Source organism: Dipodomys ordii, unplaced genomic scaffold (assembly GCF_000151885.1).
Source record: "Dipodomys ordii isolate 6190 unplaced genomic scaffold, Dord_2.0 Scaffold111, whole genome shotgun sequence".
Lineage (NCBI taxonomy): Eukaryota > Metazoa > Chordata > Mammalia > Rodentia > Heteromyidae > Dipodomys > Dipodomys ordii.
The window spans coordinates 6884063-6904414 of record NW_012267327.1 but is presented as its reverse complement, the minus strand read 5'-3'; the positions used below and the strand labels follow the sequence as shown (position 1 = coordinate 6904414).

Genomic DNA, 20352 nt, shown 5'->3' with positions numbered 1-20352 from the left:
CTTCCTTCCTTCCTTTCTTCCTTCCTTCCTTCCTTCCTTCCTTCCTTCCTTCCTTCCTTCCTTCCTTCCTTCCTTTCTCCTGGTGCTTGAACTAAAGGCCTGGGTGCTGTCCCTGAGCCTTTTTGTGTTCAAGGCTAGTGCTCTACCACTTGATCCACAAAGTCACTTCTAGCTTTTTCTAAGTAGTTTATTGGAGATAAATCTCATGGACTTTTCTGGCTGGGCTGCCTTCAAACTGCAATGCTCAGATCTCAGTCTCCTGAATAGCTAGGTTTACTGGTGTGACCACCAGTGTCTGGCAATTATAAGTTTTATGTCATAAGCATAGAATAATTATTTGTTATATTTTTGTTTGTTTTTAATGGACAAATATTCTCAAGAGTGTGTTGGAGATGACTTTGTATACTTTGATTTGTACTTTATTTGGGTAAGAGATTAGTGTACTCTTGGAGCTAATATTTGAAGGGATTTCAGCAACTGAAGAAATCCTGATGCAGTTCTTCTCAGAAAAATGAAAGTCATATACCTGTGTAAATTCCAGAGGGAACCTAGAAAAATAAGGAAAGATGAGCTGTGGACTGACTTGGATGTAACCAGTCTTAAGCAGTACAGTTTTTTTATTAGAAAAAGAAATGTAGGAAATAAATGCTGATTTTTGCCTTTAAAATCGAAACAACAGGCCAAATCCAGATAAGCATGCATATATATATATATTGAAGTATGTGTACTTTTTATCAGGAACTACATTTAGACTAAAACAAAGTTAGAAATTATGGTATCTTCCTTTAAGGAAAGAACCTTGGGAAAATTTTATTTATAGAAAAATGAAAGATGATTTGAACACTGATGGGACACTTCTGTTTCCCTGAATGAAGAGTTTATTGCCTTTCAAATATCATTTATAACTATTGTTAAGGAGTTGTAATGTGATGTGGGGGAGTGTTAGTTTTTTTGGTACAAGGTCTCAATGCATAGCAGCCTAGCCTTGCACTCATGATCCTCTTGCCTTAGACTCCTAAGTACTGGGATTGTAGTTGTATGCCACCACACCTAACTTGGTTTTGTTTGTTGTTTAACTCTACACATTAAAAATGCAATTCTGCTTAGATAAAAACAAATAGTGTTATAAACTTCAGAGGAAAAGTAAATTATATTTTGTTGTCTTTGGCTTTTGGATGTTTGAATTAAGTTTAATTATTTATTCATATGAGCTAAATCTTTTTATTAGAATCAACTTTCTCTGGTGCCATAAATATGTCCTTACCATAACTTACTAAGAAAGAATAATCGGATGTCATTGGTAAAGATATCCTTAATGCTAGATCATAAAGAAAAAAAAGCCTCCCTTTTATGTAAGTTCTGCCAGCTTCCCATCTGAACATTATCTTAGAATCACTAGAGTCCTTTAAAAAAAAAAAAAGGTTTAGAAAGCTTCCTAACAGAAAATAGCCAAGAGTACTTGCAAATGAAAAGTTGTCAGTTGCACAGTTCTTAGTAAGAAAGGTTTGCATGGCCAAAGTGAATATCCCAGAAACCATAAAGAAAATGATACCAGTGCCTTTTCTTGCCTATTTTAAGATATAACTAACAGTTGCTTATGTTCCAGAAAAGCTCTGTAGACATCCTGTTTATGGTTCTTGATAAGTATAGAAAAGTCTTGGGGGTAAGGGGGTGCACAGGGAAGGCCAGAGAGCAGCTTTCTGATCATTGATTAGTGGGGTCTTTTAAATTTTTTGCCATTAAATCTCTGGTAGTTATTTGAATGGTAAGAAAATGATGGCCTAATAATAATGCAGTAGTACTGATTCCTCTTTCTTATCATGTTTCTTTTCAGTTAAAGGGCTTGAACTCAGGGCCTGGACACTGTCCCTAAGCCTCTTTGTACTCAGAGCTAGTGCTCTACCACTTGAGTCACAGCACCTCTTCTGGTTTTTGAGTGGTTAATTGGAGATAAGAGCCTCATGGAGAACTTTTCTGCCTGGGCTGGTTTTGAACCACAATCCTCAGATTTTAGCCTCCTGAGTGGCTAGGATTACAGGCATGAGCCACCGGTGCCAGCTCTTTTTTGTAATTTTAATGTAATTATTATAGATGATATTCCTAAAAGTACATTTGTTTTTATAATATTTATCTTAAAATGGTACATTCTTACATTATAGTTATTTGTCTTTAGTAGGTAATATGTTTGCTGTTTGCTTTTGTGGTGCTGGGAACCAAACTCAGAGCCTTGTACATGTTATACCTCTGAACTGTACAGCCCAGCCCTTGTTTGATGTTTGATCAACATTTCAAGGGAGGGGGAGTGATGGAAGGGATGACTGATTAAGATGCATTGTAGGCATAAGTTGGTATGTTGAATTGAATCTCCTCTGTGTAGCTGTTTAAAGATAACATTAGTGGGGCTGGGAATGTGGCTTAGTGGTAGAGTGCTTGCCTAGGCTTGAAGCCCTGGGTTTGATTCCTTTGTACCATATAAACAGAAAAGGCTAGAAGTGGCACTGTGGTCGAAGTGTTAAAGTGGTAGGTAGCCTTAAGCAAAAGAAGCTCAAGGACAGTGCCCAGACCCTGAGTTCAAGCCCCAAAAATGGCAAAAAATAAAAATAAAAAATAACATTAGTAAAAAACATTTTTATGGGGATTTTTTTTTTTTTTGGTCATGGGGCTTGAACTCTGGCCTGAACACTGTTCCTCAGCTCTTCAGCCCAAGGCTAATGCTCTACCACTTGAGCCACTACGCCACTTCTGTTCTTTTCTTTTCTTCCTTTCTTTTTTTTGGGGGGGGGGTGGTCCGGTTGTGGGGCCTGAACTCTGAGCCTGGGCGCTGTCCCTCATCTCTTCAGCTCAAGGCTAGCACTCTACCACTTGAGCCACAGCGCCACTTCCGGCTTTTTTCTTTTTGCTTATGTGGTCCTGAGGAATTGAACCCAGGGCCTCATGCATGCAAGGCAAGCACTCTACCACTGAGCCACCTTCCCAGCCCCACTTCCGGCCTTTTCTGAGTAGTTTATTGGAGACAAGAATCTCATGGACTTTCCTGCCCAGGCTGGCTTTGAACCACAATCCTCAGATCTCAGCCTCCTGAGTGGCTAGGATTACAGGCGTGAGCCACTGGAGCCCGCTTATAGGGATTTCTTTATGTAGAATTTCTTTGTCCAGAGCAAATGGAGCATTTTGGCAGAGTAGCATAAGGCTTAAGAAATGGATTTTTTTTCTCCTATCCAGTGGAGAGGCATAGAAAGAAGAAGATCAATGCTGGGATAAACAGAATAGGAGAGCTCATCCCATGTTCCCCTGCTCTGAAGCAGGTAAGAATACACTTTATTTTCATTCCTCTCTTGGGTACAGACTACTTTCTAAATTGTTTCAGTGCTTGGGATGATTGTTTTTTGTTAGTTTACATTAGTTGAATAGGAGAGATTCATGGTTTAATCTCTTACACATGTTTACGCTGTATAGAATGATTATTTTTGTTTCTTGCCATATATGGAAGGTTTTTGGAAGATACTAATTGCCTTATTCTTTAGCTTAGTTTTCTATATACCTAACTTCAATTTTTCCCGTTTTTTGAAACTAAATGCATTTTTATAGAAAGCAAAGTACAAAACAACTCTTTCAGAAGATAAAAATATCTAATCCTTTTCCCATACACTGGAACTTGCTTTTTCCTCAGAGCACACCTGATCTGCATGTACACGTGATTCATTCACATTTTCCCATATTTCTAGCATATATAACTCATAGCCATATAACTCATAGTCCCTTTTAAGTTATATTCCTTAAAGCTACTCTAGTTGTTAATTACTAAGTTAGTCCCATGATTATCTTTAGATATATCCCAGCCTGTTTATTAGGCAATTTTTTAAAAATGTTGGCCATTCATGCTTTTTTACTCTTTTGAAATTCTTTATGTAGAATCTTGTAAGGATCATCCTGTTCATGCCCTGCTTGTGTTTTGAGTCCAGATCTCACTAAATATACCAGACTGACTATTCTGTTCCTATCCTAGTTTCCAGAGTGATGGGGTAACAGGCATGTGCATTACATCCAGCATCTCCATGTCCTCTTAACTCTTGATACTTAAAAATCTCAGCTTAGTGACAATGAGATTAAACTAAGCTCATTGGAAATAAAACAAATTATTAAAACAATATGGAGTATATTGGACATTTTTAGTTAAAAAAATGGGCATGCCACTCCCAAGTTATAACCACAAATAAAATGTTGTTACCCATCTCTTCATAAGTCTTCTGTCTGTATATCCTGTACCATTCCTAATCTGCTTTGTCACTTTGACTCAGTGGCACACAATGTACTTCTGGTGGAGATACTGTTCCTTACATTATCTCACTGCTTTTTAATGGTTATGTAGTGTTCAGTAATCATAGGAAATGAACATGCTTAGTCACTTTTTTCAGTTGTTGTTGGTTGTAGGGCTTGAACTGAGGGCCAGGGTGCTGTCCCTGAGCTCTTTTTGCTCAAGGCTAATGCTCTACTTCCATTTATTAAGTAGTTAATTGGAGATTAGAGTCTTACAGGGATTTTCTACCTGGGCTGATTTTAAATGGAGGTCTTCAGAGCTCAGCCTCCTAAATAGATGGGATTATAGATGTGAGCCACTGGTTCCTAGCTTAGTCGGGTTTTTTTGTTAATGTTAATTAAATAGTATGTGTGATAATTAACATATAATATACACTAAGGAACTTAAAAGATGTTAGTTTACTTGCTTCCCAATCCTAGCACAGCTTTCAGAGGCAACCATTCTCAACTGTTTCTTCTAGCAGTTACATTTCTAAATAAAATACATTATATCTTCGTTTTTCCATTTTAGCTATAATTTATCAAAATCCTAATATGTTTTGTTTCTAGATTCTACTTTCTTGATCCTCTTGACACAATTCTGTCACAAGTTTTCATTAAGACAGAATTCAAATTTTATGTTATAAAGACTATGTAGTGTAGTAGACTACATTAAAAGGAGGATACTTTCATGTTTTATTTCATATGAAACTTTTGATATTCTTGAGTTAATAATTGCCTTACATTTTTTCATTTGCTTAATATCCTGTGTACTTATCCTTAATTCTTTCCACACTTCCAACAAGCTTCATGTACAGTTTTCTAGATGGTCAGATATACCACATACTTTCCATTTTCCTTGTTTTTCTTTTAAGACTATTTCTAGAACATTCTTTCTTCTGTTTTCAATACTAACCAATTATTTTCTACCTGTGCCTCTGTTTTTAATTTCTGCTTTCATATTTTTAATTTCCAAGAGTTTATTTCTTTTGGCGGGGAGGGGCCGGTCATGGGGCCTGAATTCTGGGCCTGGGCACTGTCCCTCAGCTCTTCAGCTCAAGGCTAGTGCTCTACCACTTGAGCCACAGCGCCACTTCCGTCTTTTTTCTTTTTGCTTATGTGGTGCTGAGGAATTGAACCCAGGGCCTCCTGCACGCAAGGCAAGCGCTCTACCACTGGGCCACCTTCCCAGCCCCCCAAGAATTTATTTCTTATTGTTACCTTTCATTCCATATGTTTATTCTGTGCATTCAATATCATTTCATCTCTCAGTGTTGTATTGTGTTTGTTGCGTTGTTTTGTTTGCTTTGTACTGGTTCTGGGACTTGAGCTGAGGATCTATGCTCTGTCCATGTGCTTTGTGCTTAAGGCTAGCACTCTACCACTTGAGCCACTGCTCCACTTCCAGCTTTTTGGTGGTTAGACATAAGAGTCTCACAGACTTTCTTGCCTCGGCTGGCTTTCAACTGTGATCCTCAGATCTCACTCTCAAGAGTAGTTAGACTTGCGAGTATGAGCCACTGGCACCTAGCTGAATGTTATATAGGTTTTTTTCTTTTAATTTTCTGTTTACTTTCTGGTTTCCTCTTTTTCTCTTTTGCTTGGATGTTTTGTCTTAATTTTTTAAGTTTTTCTTAAATATTTAATGTTTGAGAATCAGGAATTCAAATGTGATCAAATAAGCTTGTCTTTTGGAGGTCTAGATATTGCATGATTAGGTAGCGTGCTAGTGTTTTATTTTGTCTTGACTCCTGGGGCTTAACCTCAAGGCCTGGGCACTGTCCCTGAACCTCTTTGTGCTCAAGGTTAGCACTCTACCACTTGAGCTACAGTACCACTTCTGGCTTTTTCTGAGTAGTTTATTGGAGATAAGAGTCTCATGGACTTTCCAGCCTGGGCTGGCTTTGAACCACGATCCTCAGATCTCAGCCTCCTGAGTAGCTAGGATTACAGAGTGAGCCACCTGTACCTGGCTTGTTTTGCTTTTTGTCTGTTTGGTTTTTTGTGCTAGTGGTGGTATGTAGAACTCAACAATATCAGTATATCAATGTTTATATTTTATTGTAGTCATTAATTTTTTTCAATGAAAAAAAAACCTATAAAATCTATCAGTTGTTCTTCTCAACTGTAGATGCCCTACCCTGTGTCTTCAGACCAAGGATTCACACCTGTAACCTAGCTGTTCAGGAGGTTGAGCTTGATGCCAGGCACTAGTGGCACATGCCTATAATCCTAGCTACACAGGAAGAAAGTCCATGAGACTATTATTCCCAATTAATCACCAAAAAAAATGGAAATGGTGCTGTGGCACAAAGTGGTAAAGTGCTAGCCTTGAGCAGAAAAGCTCAGGGACCGTGCCCAGGCCCTGAGTTCAAGCTTCACAACCACCAACAACAACAACAAAAAGTTTGAGATTGGGAATTTACTGGTAAAAGCTTGCCCAGGGAGAAAAATTGGTGAAACTCCATCTCCAAAATAACCAGCCCAAAACAGGGTGGGAGTCATCTGAGTAAAGAAGCCCAGCAAGCACACAACACTGAGTTCAAATTCTGATGCTGCCAAAATATTAAGAACAAAGGAGTATTTTGACATAAAATCAGTCTTTTGGAAAAGCAAAATAAATTGGGAATATCACAGCAAAGTTCAGCCAAGTAAAATGGTTTTTAAGCATATTATTTAGAATAATTTGTTGTGGTGGTTAAAAGAATAGAGAATGATATTATAATCTATGTTTACATGGTGTTGACGATCCTCTCTGACTTCTTTTTTACATCACTCCTCATGTAGATCAACTTGGCTCTGCACGCCTACTGGCCATCCTTAAGCATGCCAAGCCCAGCCCTGCCTAAGAACCTTTGCTTTATGACTTATTGGTCTGGACCTCTTTCTCTAGCTAGCTATCCATACTACCTTTTCTTTTCTCTCTCTCTCTTTCTCTCTCTCTCTCTCTCTCTCTCTCTCTCTCTCTCTCTGTGTGCGCATGCGTGCGCCAGTCCTGGGACTTGAACTCAGAACCTGGGCACTCTCTGTGAGCTTTTTATTCCTCAAGGGTACATTCTATTTTTTTTGATGGTTAATTGGAAATAGTCTCACAGCTGGGCACTGGTGGTTCACGCCTGTCATCCTAGCTATTCAGGAGGCTGAGATCTGAGGATCACAGTTCAAAGCCAACCCAGGCAGAAAAGTCTGTGAGACTCTTAGCTTCAATAAACTGCCAGAAAACCAGAAGTGGGTCTGTGGCTTAAGTAGTAGAGCTCTCGCCTTGAGCTGAAGAGCTGAGGGACAGCATCCAGGCCCAGAGTTCAAGCTCCACAACCAACAAAAAAGAAAAAAAAAAGTCTCACAGACTTTCCTGTCCAGGATGGCTTCAAACCATGATCCTCAGATCTCAGTTTCCCAAATAGCTAGGATTACAGGCATGAGCCATCAGTGCCCAGCTTGTACTGCTTCTTATTTTCAGTTTTCTTCTCCAGATACTCTGAGAGCCTAACACATACTATATCCTCAATAAATATTTAATAAATGGAAACAGTAAAAGCTTTGGAATATGGTACCCATTATAAATTTTGAAAAGTTACATAGCACATATATGTAATAAAGTCAAAGCTTTTAAGTTTCTCCCAGAAAATTAATTACCTTTTAGTGAAACTTTTAAGTGGTTAATTTTCTTTGGCAGAGCAAGAATATGATCCTGGACCAAGCCTTTAAATATATAACAGAATTGAAAAGGCAAAATGATGAACTCTTGCTTAATGGAGGAAATAATGAACAAGGTAATGATTGGAGATTCTTAGCTCTTTTGTTATTTGTTAGATTCTTAGGTGTTAGTGTATAGTGAAGCTTATTTTAGAGTATTGAAGCCTTCACTACCCCTCAAAAAATATTAAGGTCTTCATATAGGGTATGGGAGAATCCTATGGCAAATAAAATCATTTTAGTTTAACTCTCTCTCATTTAGATTAACTATAATCTTGCATGCATGTATCATTTTGGTTTTGGACTCATGATTGCCTAACTCATGATACTAGTACTAGAACTCCTTTATTCCAGTTGGTTCTTGTAGGTAGTCCATAATATACAGTGTGTCCACCAAAATGACTGGATATTTGACTTTTGGTTGTAATTTTTTTATGCTGTCAAGTGAGTTGTTTGCCTACTAGCATTGGAGAGAGGCTAAAAAGAAAAAAATGTCCCAGACAACTGTAAAAGTGGGGTAATAGGCCAGTTTGAATAAAGCTTTATTTCTGGCTCTGACAACTGAAAGAGAATTTCCTATGACAGTTTAGTAGGCCATGTTAGAATGAGAAAAGCAAGGCAGAATTTGCTGAGATAGGGACAGTTTATTGTAATGGGTGGGAAGCATGTTGGGAAGCCTGTCCAGGAGGTCAATGATCAGAATGCTTTTTTTTTTTTTCTTCAACTTTTAGCTAACTAACAGCTAACCCTTTCCTAGGGCAGCTGTCTTTTTATGGTCGAGGCCCTTGTGTGTGATGTTATCAGATATATTGAATAGTGTTTGAGAAACATTGAGAAGTATTCCACAAAAGGTGTGAGAAGGCCAGAAAGAGGCATAAGCGTTTCCTATGAATGCTTGATACAGTTAGCTGTTACCATTGTTGCTACTGTTATTAAATTAGACAATGTACAAAGACTGCCAGGCTACAAATGTACAGTAAGTGAGAACATTGAGAATTATTATTTAGTGCCTGCTAGTTGCCTTATAATTTCTCATATTCATGGCATGCTGGCATCTTTATTTTGCTTCATAGTTTAAATATTTGAAAAAAGCATCTGTTAGTCTCCACTCACCCTTACTGAAATGGAGCTTTACATTTCAGGCTACCTCTTAAAGGTAGGATTAGTTGGGTTAGGTGGGGCAGAGATAAGAATTCCTACCACCGTGGGAAGGCATCTGGGGATGTTTAGGGTTCCTGAACATAAATGCCAGCAGTCAGACCTGCCCCATAGTAGGACGGGTAGTGAAGCTGTCTCCCTTAGAAAGGGGAGGGATATGTTAGACACCTTCACTGCTCAGCAGTGACTTGGATTTACCACTGGAAACAAAATTCCCAGTGCTGATGCTCTGTCTCTTCAGTGTTCTATCACTTGACTTTTGATACATTTTCACTCCTGTTAGCCTCCATTGTTTCAAAGGGTAGAATAGAAACTAAGACAATTGTAAAAAGAGCCCCTAGTCATGTAAACTTTTGTAGCATTTGAATATATTATATATTCCGTGTGATTTTCTGAAATCAGTATGCCTTCCCTTATTTCCCCTGTGTAGCTGCACTACTAGAAAGTTTGGAATGGAGAACTGTGAAATCTGTACCATTATGAATGATTGTTTTTTATAGTTGGTTGACCTTTGAAGATTAAAAAAGTGAATGGGATAGGGGCTTTTATTTTAAAAAGAAGAAAAAACTTACATTAACAAAGTCAAATCTCAGTTGAGATATTTTAAATGCTAGGATTCGAATTCAGTAGCTTAGTACATTGTTCTTTCTTGGTATTAAAAATACTGATATTCACTAGTGTTCTTGAATTTTATTTCTAATATAGCCGAAGAAATAAAAAAGCTACGAAAACAACTGGAAGAAATCCAAAAAGAAAATGGCCGATACATTGAGTTGCTGAAAGCAAATGACATATGCTTATATGATGACCCCACAATCCACTGGAAAGGAAATCTTAAAAACTCAAAGGTGTCTGTTGTTATTCCAACTGACCAGCTTCAAAAAAATATCATCGTTTATTCCAATGGGAGTCAGCCTGGTTCAAACAGCCAGGGAACAGCTGTTCAGGGGATAACCTTTAACGTTGGTCATAATTTACAAAAGCAGACTGCCAATGTGGTGCCAGTACAGAGGACTTGCAATCTTGTGACTCCTATGTCTATTTCTGGAGTTTACCCTTCTGAAAACAAGCCATGGCATCAGACTACAGTTTCTTCATTGGCTGCCAATCAGTCTGTTCCTCTTTGTCTTCCTGCTACCATTTCCACTCAAAATATTCTTGAGCTTTCCACTTCTGAAAGTGAATCACGTGTGCTTAGTGCCACTGCTGGCGCACTGATTGCTGTGTCGGTGGGGCCTGAACCTCACCAGCTTCATTCCTTGCAGACATGTGTAAATGATCAAAACACTTCAGAAAATAACAGTGGGCAAGAGAGCCCCAAATTGCTAAAGAAAACAGCCCCTTGTGTTACAAGCATTCCCCAGAGTTCCTCAGCAACTGCCATGAAAGTGCAACCTCACCAGGGCCCCAAGTCCTGCCAGGACTTAAGAGGTGATTTTCAGAATCCCTTGGTTGCTGCAGTAACTTCCACAGTCAGCTCCCAGGCTCTGAGGTCTGCAGGTGATGCTTCTTCAGTGAGCATTATTAGCAAGAGCATAGACTCGGCAAATACCACCATTACTGTGGTGGCACCATCTGCCCCTGGAGTCAGGAAGACCACCACTGCAGTAAGCACTCTTGCTACAAATTCTTTGGACAATGGTTGGACTCTTTCTTGTTCTTTGCCTTCTTCAAGTGTTAGCGCTTCAGATTTGAAAAACATTAGTAACAGCCTTACTCGAATTTCGTCAGCTGGAAACACACAAACAACATGGACTACTTTACAACTGGCAGGAAATACTATTCAGCCCTTAAGCCAGACACCATCTTCTACTGTGTCTCCAGTATTAAATGAGCTTGGTACCAGCCCTCCCACAAGCAACCACAGTAGACATGTGACTACAGGCATCAACTTAAATAATTCCCTTCCAGCAGATGGGCAGCCAGTTGAGCAAGCAGTTGTAACCTCGTCTTCTTGTTCATCTTTACCTACGCAGCCATTGGTTGCCCAACCACAAATGAAATCTCAGCCTCCAAAAAATATCCTTCCACTCAATTCAGCAATGCAAGTGATTCAGATGGCTCAGCCAGTTGGGTCAGCTGTCAATGCAGCTCCAGCGAACCAAAATGTGATCATTCTTCAGCCACCCAGCACGACCCCATGCCCAACAGTGATGAGGGCAGAAGTTCCCAATCAAACTGTAGGTCAACAAATTGTCATCATACAGGCAGCCAATCAGAATCCCTTGCCACTGCTGTCTGCTCCCCCTACTGCTTCTGTTCGACTGCCTGTCAATGGAGCCAGTGCCCTAATAGGGTCTCATAATTCAGTGCAAAATGTTTCAACCCCCCAGACTTTTGGAGGAAAACATCTTGTTCACATATTACCAAGACCTTCATCTTTATCGACATCTAATTCAACACAGACTTTTTCTGTTACTGTGTCAAACCAGCAACAGCCTCAAACCATTTCTTTAAATGGACAGCTCTTTGCTTTGCAGCCTGTGATGTCTTCATCGGGAACCACGAACCAAACCCCTATGCAAATTATTCAACCCACCACCAGCGAAGATCCAAATACTAACGTTGCCCTGAATACATTTGGTGCTTTGGCCAGCCTCAATCAAAGTATATCACAGATGGCTGGTCAAAGCTGTGTACAACTGTCTATTAGCCAGCCTGCCAATCTTCAAACTGCTGCAAATAATCAAACCACCCCAGCTAACTGTGTTTCTTTAACAACAACTATAGCTCCTCCCTTGACCACAGAGAATTCAACCTCACTATCTAATACTTACAGTCTTGTGACTGCTTCCTCCATGAACACTGTCACATGTTTACCACCACCTGCCACGAAGTCAAAGAAATTGAGTAAGAAGCCAGGGGCCAAGAAACACACAGCAGCTAACAAGCTGCCATGTCTCTCGAATCCAGGCAGAGATGTGGGCAAGTTAGACTGCCCCGGTACTGAAGGCCCCGGAGAACCATCATCTAGTGATGGGCTGCTGGAAAGCCTCCCTGTTGTCCTACCATCGGTCACCATGTCCCAGATAAATACTGGAGGTGTTTCTGCTTCACAGGCCTTGAACAGTCTCAATTCTGAAGTCATTCCTGAGTCTGTCTCCAAATCTAAGTCAGCAGAGGAGTCTCGCTCACCCTCCCAAGAATCTGAAACTAGTGAACATTTTGCTGTGGCCCCAGCAAAATCCAAAGACTCTACCCTCACTTTGCAACGAGAGACATCTCAGGATAAAACACCAATTAGTGTTGCACTGTTAGATGCTACCAAGTCCTCCACTTCAGCCAGTGTGCCGATCCCATCTCCAACTAATCCCCAGAGTTTAGTTTCTCAGGTTGCTGGTTTGTCATCCACCTCAAGCACTACAAGTACTGAGTGTGTTTCTGAGGTAGAAATCCTCACAGAACCTTGCTCAGCCCAGCAGGAGTCACCAGATACAGTGCAAACAGCAAGTCTCTTCAAGGGGCAGGGTCTAACTACGTTGCTGTCTGATCTTGCTAAAGAAAAGAACCCTCAGAAGTCCTCTCTTTCAGTCCAGATGGATCATTCTGACTTTTCATCAGAAAATTCTAAGATAGTTGATCCCAGTGTTGACTCACAGTCCAAACAGGAACTATTACTGATGAACAGCGATGATCGAGATCCCCCACAGCACCATCCCTGCCTCCCTGATCAAGAGGTTATTAATGGTTCTTTGCTTAGCAGTAGGCAGGCTGACTCTCCCATGTCAACCAGCTCTGGCAGTAGTCGTAGTTTCTCAGTTGCATCCATGCTTCCTGAACCAGCTAGAGAAGATGTAACCAGTGCAACAACGAACACATGTGAAAGCTGTACCTTCGCAGAGCAAACTGATATCGTAGCTCTGGCAGCAAGAGCTATTTTTGACCAGGAGAACATTGAGAAGGGAAGAGTTGGTATCCAGGCTGATATAAGGGAAGTTACTTCAAAGCCTTCTGAAACGTCATCTTTGGAGGGAGACCAGCCTTTCAAATCACAAATGCCTAGAGAGAATGACACAGGAGAGACAGAAGCAACACCAAATGAATTTAACTCTCAGGATTCGATTGAGGTAACAGTGGATAGACCCCTTGAAAAACCAAGTTGCTCTGTAGGAATTAAAACTTCTAATGCCTCCTTACCAGTCTCAGCTTCCCAACCACCAAGTCTCACCAGCTTAAGTGTGAATAATCTTATCCATCAGAGCAACATCAACCATCCTCTAGTTAGCTGTTCAGGTTTGGCCCAAACTTCGGAACAAGCCCCTATTCCTGTAACAGTTAATCCAGCAGTTTCATCCAGCTCCTATGGAGGCCAGCCTCCTGGACCTTCTCTGATAACAGAATATTCCCAGGAACAGCTGAGTACTATGACTACCACCATCCCAAATTCACAGCCTCAAGAGCCCCTTTTGAAACCAAGTCACGAAAGCCGTAAAGATTCTGCGAAGCGCACTGTCCAAGAGGACCTTCTGCTGTCTTCAGCCAAACGTCAAAAACATTGCCAGCCAGTGCCCCTCAGGCTTGAAAACATGCCCCTCATGAGCCGGACTCCAGACAGTATTTCTGATCAGACTCAAATGATGGTTAGTCAGATCCCTCCCAACACTTCAAACTCAGTTGTGCCCGTCAGTAATCCAGCACATGGAGATGGCCTTAAAAGATTATTTCCACCTGGTAACAATTTTGTGGCTCCTGCTCTGAGGCAAAGTGAAGTTCAGTGTGGTTCTCAGCCTTCGGTTGCTGAGCAGCAGCAGCAAACTCAGACAAATCAACACCTCCAGTCCCTCCAGCAGCATGTTCCTGCTCAAGGAGTCTCTCACCTTCACAGTAACCATCTGTACATAAAGCAGCAGCAGCAGCAAGCAGGGCAGTTAAGAGAGAGACATCATCTGTATCAACTACAGCATCATGTGCCTCATGCTGAGAGTGCTGTCCACTCTCAGCCCCACAGTGTGCACCAACAGAGAACTCTGCAGCAGGAAGTTCAGATGCAGAAAAAGAGGAATCTTGTTCAGGGCACTCAGGCCTCTCAGCTTTCCTTACAACCAAAGCACCATGGAACAGAGCAATCCAGACCCAAGAGTGGTCAGCCACATCCTCACCATCAGCAGTTACAGCAACAGATGCAGCAACATTTTGGAAATTCCCAGCCAGAGAAGAGCTGTGAAAACCCTTCAACTAGCCGGAACCACCATGGCCATCCCCAGAACCACCTCAATCAAGACATTATGCATCAGCAGCAGGATGTTGGAAACAGACAGCAAGGTACTGGGGTTTCCTCTGACCATGTATCTGGGCATAATCCAATGCAAAGACTTCTGCCATCAAGGGGCTTGGAACAGCAAATGGTGTCCCAACCAAGTATTGTGACCAGACCTTCAGATATGACCTGTACTCCACACAGGCCCGAGAGAAATCGAGTTTCAAGTTATTCTGCCGAGGCTCTCATTGGAAAGACATCTTCTAATTCTGAGCAGAGGATGGGTATATCAATTCAAGGCTCCAGAGTTTCAGATCAGCTTGAAATGAGAAGCTATCTTGATGTTCCCAGAAATAAGAGTTTAGCTATTCATAATATGCAGGGTCGCATGGACCACCCTGTTGCCTCAGATATCCGCCTTTCTGAATGTCAGACATTTAAACCAAGTGGAGCCAGTCAGCAGCCCCAGAGTAATTTTGAAGTACAATCTTCAAGAAACAATGAAATTGGTAATCCTGTATCATCACTGAGGAGTATGCAATCCCAGGCTTTTCGAATTAGTCAGAACACTGGCCCACCACCAATTGACCGGCAAAAGAGATTACCTTATCCACCAGTTCAGAGCATCCCTCCAGGAAATGCCCTTCCACCAAGGGACAGTGAAAATCCATGTCACCAGAGTTTCATGCAGAGTTTGCTTGCTCCTCACCTGAGTGATCAGATCATTGGAAGCCAGAGATCACTCTCAGATCACCCAAGAAATACACAATGTGGTCCATCCTCCGCAATTGAATATAACTGTCCTCCGGCTCACGAAAGTGTCCACATTAGAAGAGAGAGTGAGAGTCAGAATAGGGAAAGTTGTGACATGTCTTTAGGTGCTATGAACACCAGGAATGGCACCTTGAGTATTCCTTTTTCAAGTTCCTCTTCCTCAGGAGAGATTCAAGGTCGAAACACAAGTCCCAACGTCTCTGTACAGAAGTCCAATCCTATGAGGATTACTGACAGCCATGGAACCAAGGGTCACATGAACCCACCTGTCACCACCAACATGCATGGGGTTGCAAGGCCAGCTTTGCCACACCCAGCTGTATCTCATGGAAGTGCTGACTCGGGGCCTCCTCTGCGGCAGGCTAATTCTTCAGTTCCCCAGAGATCAAGACATCCCCTGCAAGACAGCAATGGATCCAAAATTCGTCCTCCTGAAAGGAATCGTTCTGGAAACCAAAGGCATAGTAATGTCTTTGATCCAAGTCTTCCCCATCTTCCTCTCTCTACTAGTGGCAGTATGATTCTTGGACGTCAACAACCTACTACAGAGAAGAGAGGAAGTATTGTTCGTTTCATGCCTGACAGTCCCCAAGTACCTAATGATAATTCAGGTCCTGATCAACATACACTATCACAAAATTTTGGTTTTCCCTTTATTCCGGAGGGCAGCATGAATCCACCAATAAATGCTAATTCCTCTTTCATTCCACAGGTCACTCAGCCTAGTGCCACTCGAACTCCAGCCCTCATTCCAGTAGATCCCCAAAATACTTTATCCTCTTTCTATCCTCCCTATTCTCCAGCTCATCCCCCGCTGTCCAATGATATTTCAATCCCCTATTTTCCTAATCAAATGTTCCCCAATCCTAGCACAGAGAAAGTAAACAGCGGAAGTTTAAATAATCGATTTGGATCAATTTTATCTCCTCCTAGACCCGTTGGCTTTGCCCAACCAAGTTTTCCTCTTCTCCCAGATATGCCCCCAATGCACATGACCAACTCTCACTTATCCAATTTTAACATGACATCTTTGTTTCCAGAAATAGCAACAGCTCTTCCTGATGGCTCAGCAATGTCACCTTTGCTTACAATAGCAAACTCTTCTGCCTCTGACTCTTCCAAGCAGTCCTCAAATAGACCTGCCCACAACATAAGCCATATTTTAGGTCATGATTGCAGTTCAGCTGTTTAAATACATATAAACTCAATGTAAAGGGATTGGGTGAGATTACAATTGCCCATTGAGAAAGAAGTTATGTGTGTGTGTCTGTATCTGTGTCTCTTTTTGTATAATCTTGTTTCAGTTCACTTATGATTGTAGGGAAGTCAAGCCAGAGATAATGCAAATACTGGGTTGCCAAAAAGAATTCGTTTATTTTTACACGTATGATGTGTGTTTATTTATTTTTTAATCCAAGTTTGTTATATAGGCTTACATTCCCTAAATACTAACCAAGTAAAAGTTGATGGAGATCATCTTGGCATGTGCTGGGTGACAGGATGGGACTAAGATTTTAAATTTAAATTGATAAATGTAAAATAGATGAAGTAGTTGAGTTGCAGTCCAAAAATACAGGCGACTTAATGACTTATTACTAGATGTTGGCTAATAGCCAAATTTACAACACAATTATTTTTATGACAGGTGTTGAATTGATATTGAATGCTCAATCAGTAACAAATGAATTATTTAATAAGCTTTTATTTCTAAGGTTTGGTTTAGGTAGAGTCTTTCTTAATTGTAATTATTCATCAATTATCTGAACTCGATTTGTTTTTCAAAGTACGGAGCCACATTATCCTCTATTGTGCCAAGCTCTTCTGAAGCAAAGTCTTCCTCAAGATAATTAGTTTTAAAAATATGAAAGCTAAAAGGTAAAGTATGTAGATGTTCTCCATTTTACTCTTGTGTTGTATATTGGGCCATCAGGATAAAAGTCACATTGTGGAGTTCATGGGTTCACTTGACCATTAGAGTTTCAACTGAATTTTGTCTTAGTGTTCTTTTTATTTAATGCTGAAAGAAATTCTTATCCATTCATTTAAATATTAGGACTGCTCAGTAAATCATGAGTTTATAATTTACACATTTATGTGAGCTTTTTAAAATATTTCTGAACAGAATTTTAAGTTCTCAGTGTTTTAATTTGCTGATATTTATATTTTAAATATGATATTGTATATTGCATTATTATCTTCATAAAAGTTATAAAAGAAAATGAATTATTTTTCATGATAGGTGTGAAATGGTGCTTTAGAAAAAAAATTTTATATATGTCCTTATGAGTATATGTGTGTATGTAAGAGTACGTGAAAAAAGACATTTTTAAAGTAAAACTGGTTCTTAATATTCCACAGTGTGTATATACTTCAAAGTAATGTTGTACACGATACATACATAGAATCTTCTTTGTCTGTTAAAAATAAATGAATTTGAAAAAATAATAGGCCTACCATCTGAAAATGGGAAATTGAGACCTGCAGAATCATAAAAAAATACAAAACAACCTTGAAGTAGGTGGGTGTTTTACCCTCCCCCCACTGAAATTAATAAAATTTAAAACACATGTTGAATTTTAAAAACTTGTAAAAACCTATATTCTGATTTAGGTCTGTAAAATCATGACTTCTTTGTTATATTCTGGTAAAAATGGAATGCGAAGGAGAAATGCATAAATATTGTTTGTTAAGAGCTGTTAAAGCAGTGATTACAGGGACCAGCTTTCTCTCCTCCCTCCCTCTCCCCCCTTCCAAGCTCAAAGCCTCATCAGAGCAGTTGTCAGTGAAAACTCAATGCCAGGGGTTTGTGCCCCTCCAACCGCCAACAAAGCAGGAAGGCCAAAAAAAATAGGTGGCATCAAGAAGAGAAAGCTGCGTTTTCTCCCTTGAAAATTATCTTGGGGAAGAGAATTTCATAAATAGGTCACTAAGAAAAAATGGGTAAACATAACACTTCAAACTTTTTTTTAGCCAGGTGCTGGTGACTCAAGCCTGCAATTCTAGCTACTTAGGAGGCTGAGATCTGAGGATCACAGTTCAAAGCCAGCCCGGGCAGGTATGTGAGACTCTTATCTCCAATAAACCACCAGAAAACTGGAAGTGGCGCTGTAGTTCAAGTGGTAGAGTGCTTGCTTTGAGCTTAAGGGCTGAGGGACAGTGCCCAGGCCCAGAGTTCAAGCCCCACAGCCAACAACAACAAATGTAGTGTACAAAAAAAGTGAAATTTAAGTGAACTTGAAGCTTGTACATTCAGATTTTTGCAGTTGAAAGGTCTGAACTGCCAGTTTCTGGATGGGCAAGTTAGTATTTGACTATTCATTCTCCCTCACTTTTCTTTCCTTTTTTTTTTTTTTGCCTGTCGGGGGGCCTGAACTCTGGGCCTGGGCGCTGTCCCTCAGCTTTTCAGCTCAAGGTTAGCACTCTTCCACTTGAGCCACAGCGCCACTTCCAGCTTTTTCTGTTTATGTGGTACTGAGGAATCGAACCCAGGACCACATGCATGCGTGGCAAGCACTCTACCACTGAGCTACTTTCCCAGCCCCACTTTTCTCTTTTTCTGTCTCATATATATATCCATTTGTCGGGGAGTTCTGACGGACTGGGGATTGCCAAGTATAATTGGAACTAAAGTAACAGGCTAGAGAGAAACTCACTTTTGTGTGTGTGTGTGTGTGTGTGTGTGTGTGTAACAGGCTAGAGAGAAACTCACTTTTGTGTGTGTGTGTGTGTGTTGGTCGGTCCTAGGACTTGAACTCAGTGCCTGGACAGCTGTTCCTAGTTTTATTTGCTGAAAGGTTAGCCATCTTACCACTTGAGCCCCAGCTCCACTTCTGGATTTTTTTGTGATTAAAGACTGTTTCTGCCTGGGCTGGCTTCAAACCAAGATCCTCAGATCTCAGCCTCCTAAGTATCTAGGATTATAGATATGAGCCACCCGCACTCAGCTCTTTCTTTTTTGTGTGTATGATTGGGATCTTGTTATGTAGCCAACTAATCTTGAACTCCTGGGTCCAACTAATCTTCCATCCTGCCTCAGTCTACTGTGATTGTGGGGACCTGGGGACTGGAGACTACAGGTGCTCAGCACCACTTGTGTTGAGAAGCTGAAAGTTCTCAGAGTCTGTTACTGTCAGGATACAGCATTTGCATTTCTCAGTGCTTTCACAAGAATACTATACTTAAATGTTGACTGAGTCTCAGGCTTATTTGACCAGCTGAAGAAAGATGTGTAGTATCTGCAAATAATCAGGCTTTTATGGCTCTAATTGTCTTATAAATGTAATTCATGCATATGTTAGAGATTATTTCATGTATGGGCCCAAATCTGAAACTTCACACCATTAGTGCTCTTAATGATTTAAAAACATGAGAATCAGCAGTATTGTTTTAAGTATTTAATAATTAAAGCAACATGATTTGGGAGAGGAAATTGCTATGTATAACTAGTGATATCCAGACTCAACTTTTTGCTAGTGTAATGGCAAAAAACAAAACCAAGCAATCAGTTTTGGTTATAAAAAATGCAGTGTTATTCTCAGCTTGCTAACATTTGGTTCTTTTTTTCTTTTTTCTTTATTTGTGGGGCTTGAACTCTGGGCCTGGGCACTGTCCCTCAGCTCTTCAGCTCAAGGTGAGTGCTCTACCACTTGAGCCACAGCGCCACTTCGGTTTTTCTGGTGGATTATTGAGATAAGAGTTTCACAGACTTTCCTAGCTGGGCTGGCTTTGAACTGTGATGCTCAGATCTCAGCCTCTTGAGTAGCTAGGAATACAAGCGTGAACCACTGGCACCCAGCTTTTGATTCTACTTTTTAAAAATCATTAAGATTAATTTTGTAACACAAAGTAACATCGAGTCATAAGTGTTATTGATTAAATCATTGCTTTTGCTTTTTTAGCATTGATCATGTAGATTCACAGAAAAAGGTTGGTTCAACATTAACAATAAGTTTTAATGGAGTGCAAAATTTCAAATGTCTTCATGTATAAACTTTCAATGCATTTGTTAAACAAGTTGATCATAGAAGAAATCCATTTTGGTATGACTTTTTAAACTATAAATAGCTTTGGAAATGTTTTATATCACTTCAGGAGCTTTTTTTTTTGTTATAAGATTGTAAGGGATAGCATCATTGTCCTAAGTAAAATGCAGGATTCCCACAGTGATCACAATAGCTGAGATCTGACATGTCTGAACTGTGAGAAGGAAAGTGAACAGCACAGAGTTGTGA

General features: G+C 40.4%; 1 protein-coding gene across 2 annotated transcripts in view; it reads left to right on the top strand.

Moving 5' to 3' along the window:
* The window catches only part of Kiaa2018 (KIAA2018 ortholog), a 23058-nt gene extending 4968 nt beyond the window's left edge, over nucleotides 1-18090 (top strand). The window contains exons 4-7 of one of the 2 annotated variants that reach the window (XM_013028604.1): nucleotides 3223-3305; nucleotides 7973-8069; nucleotides 9856-15681; nucleotides 16906-18090. In XM_013028604.1, coding sequence (XP_012884058.1) covers nucleotides 3223-3305; nucleotides 7973-8069; nucleotides 9856-15681; nucleotides 16906-16946 — 6047 coding nt within the window. In that variant the 3' untranslated portion in view covers nucleotides 16947-18090. Of the gene's footprint in view, nucleotides 1-3222; nucleotides 3306-7972; nucleotides 8070-9855; nucleotides 16528-16905 lie in introns of those variants that run through there. The other variant, XM_013028603.1, reaches the window with a different exon arrangement.
* Nucleotides 18091-20352: the final 2262 nt, after the last annotated feature.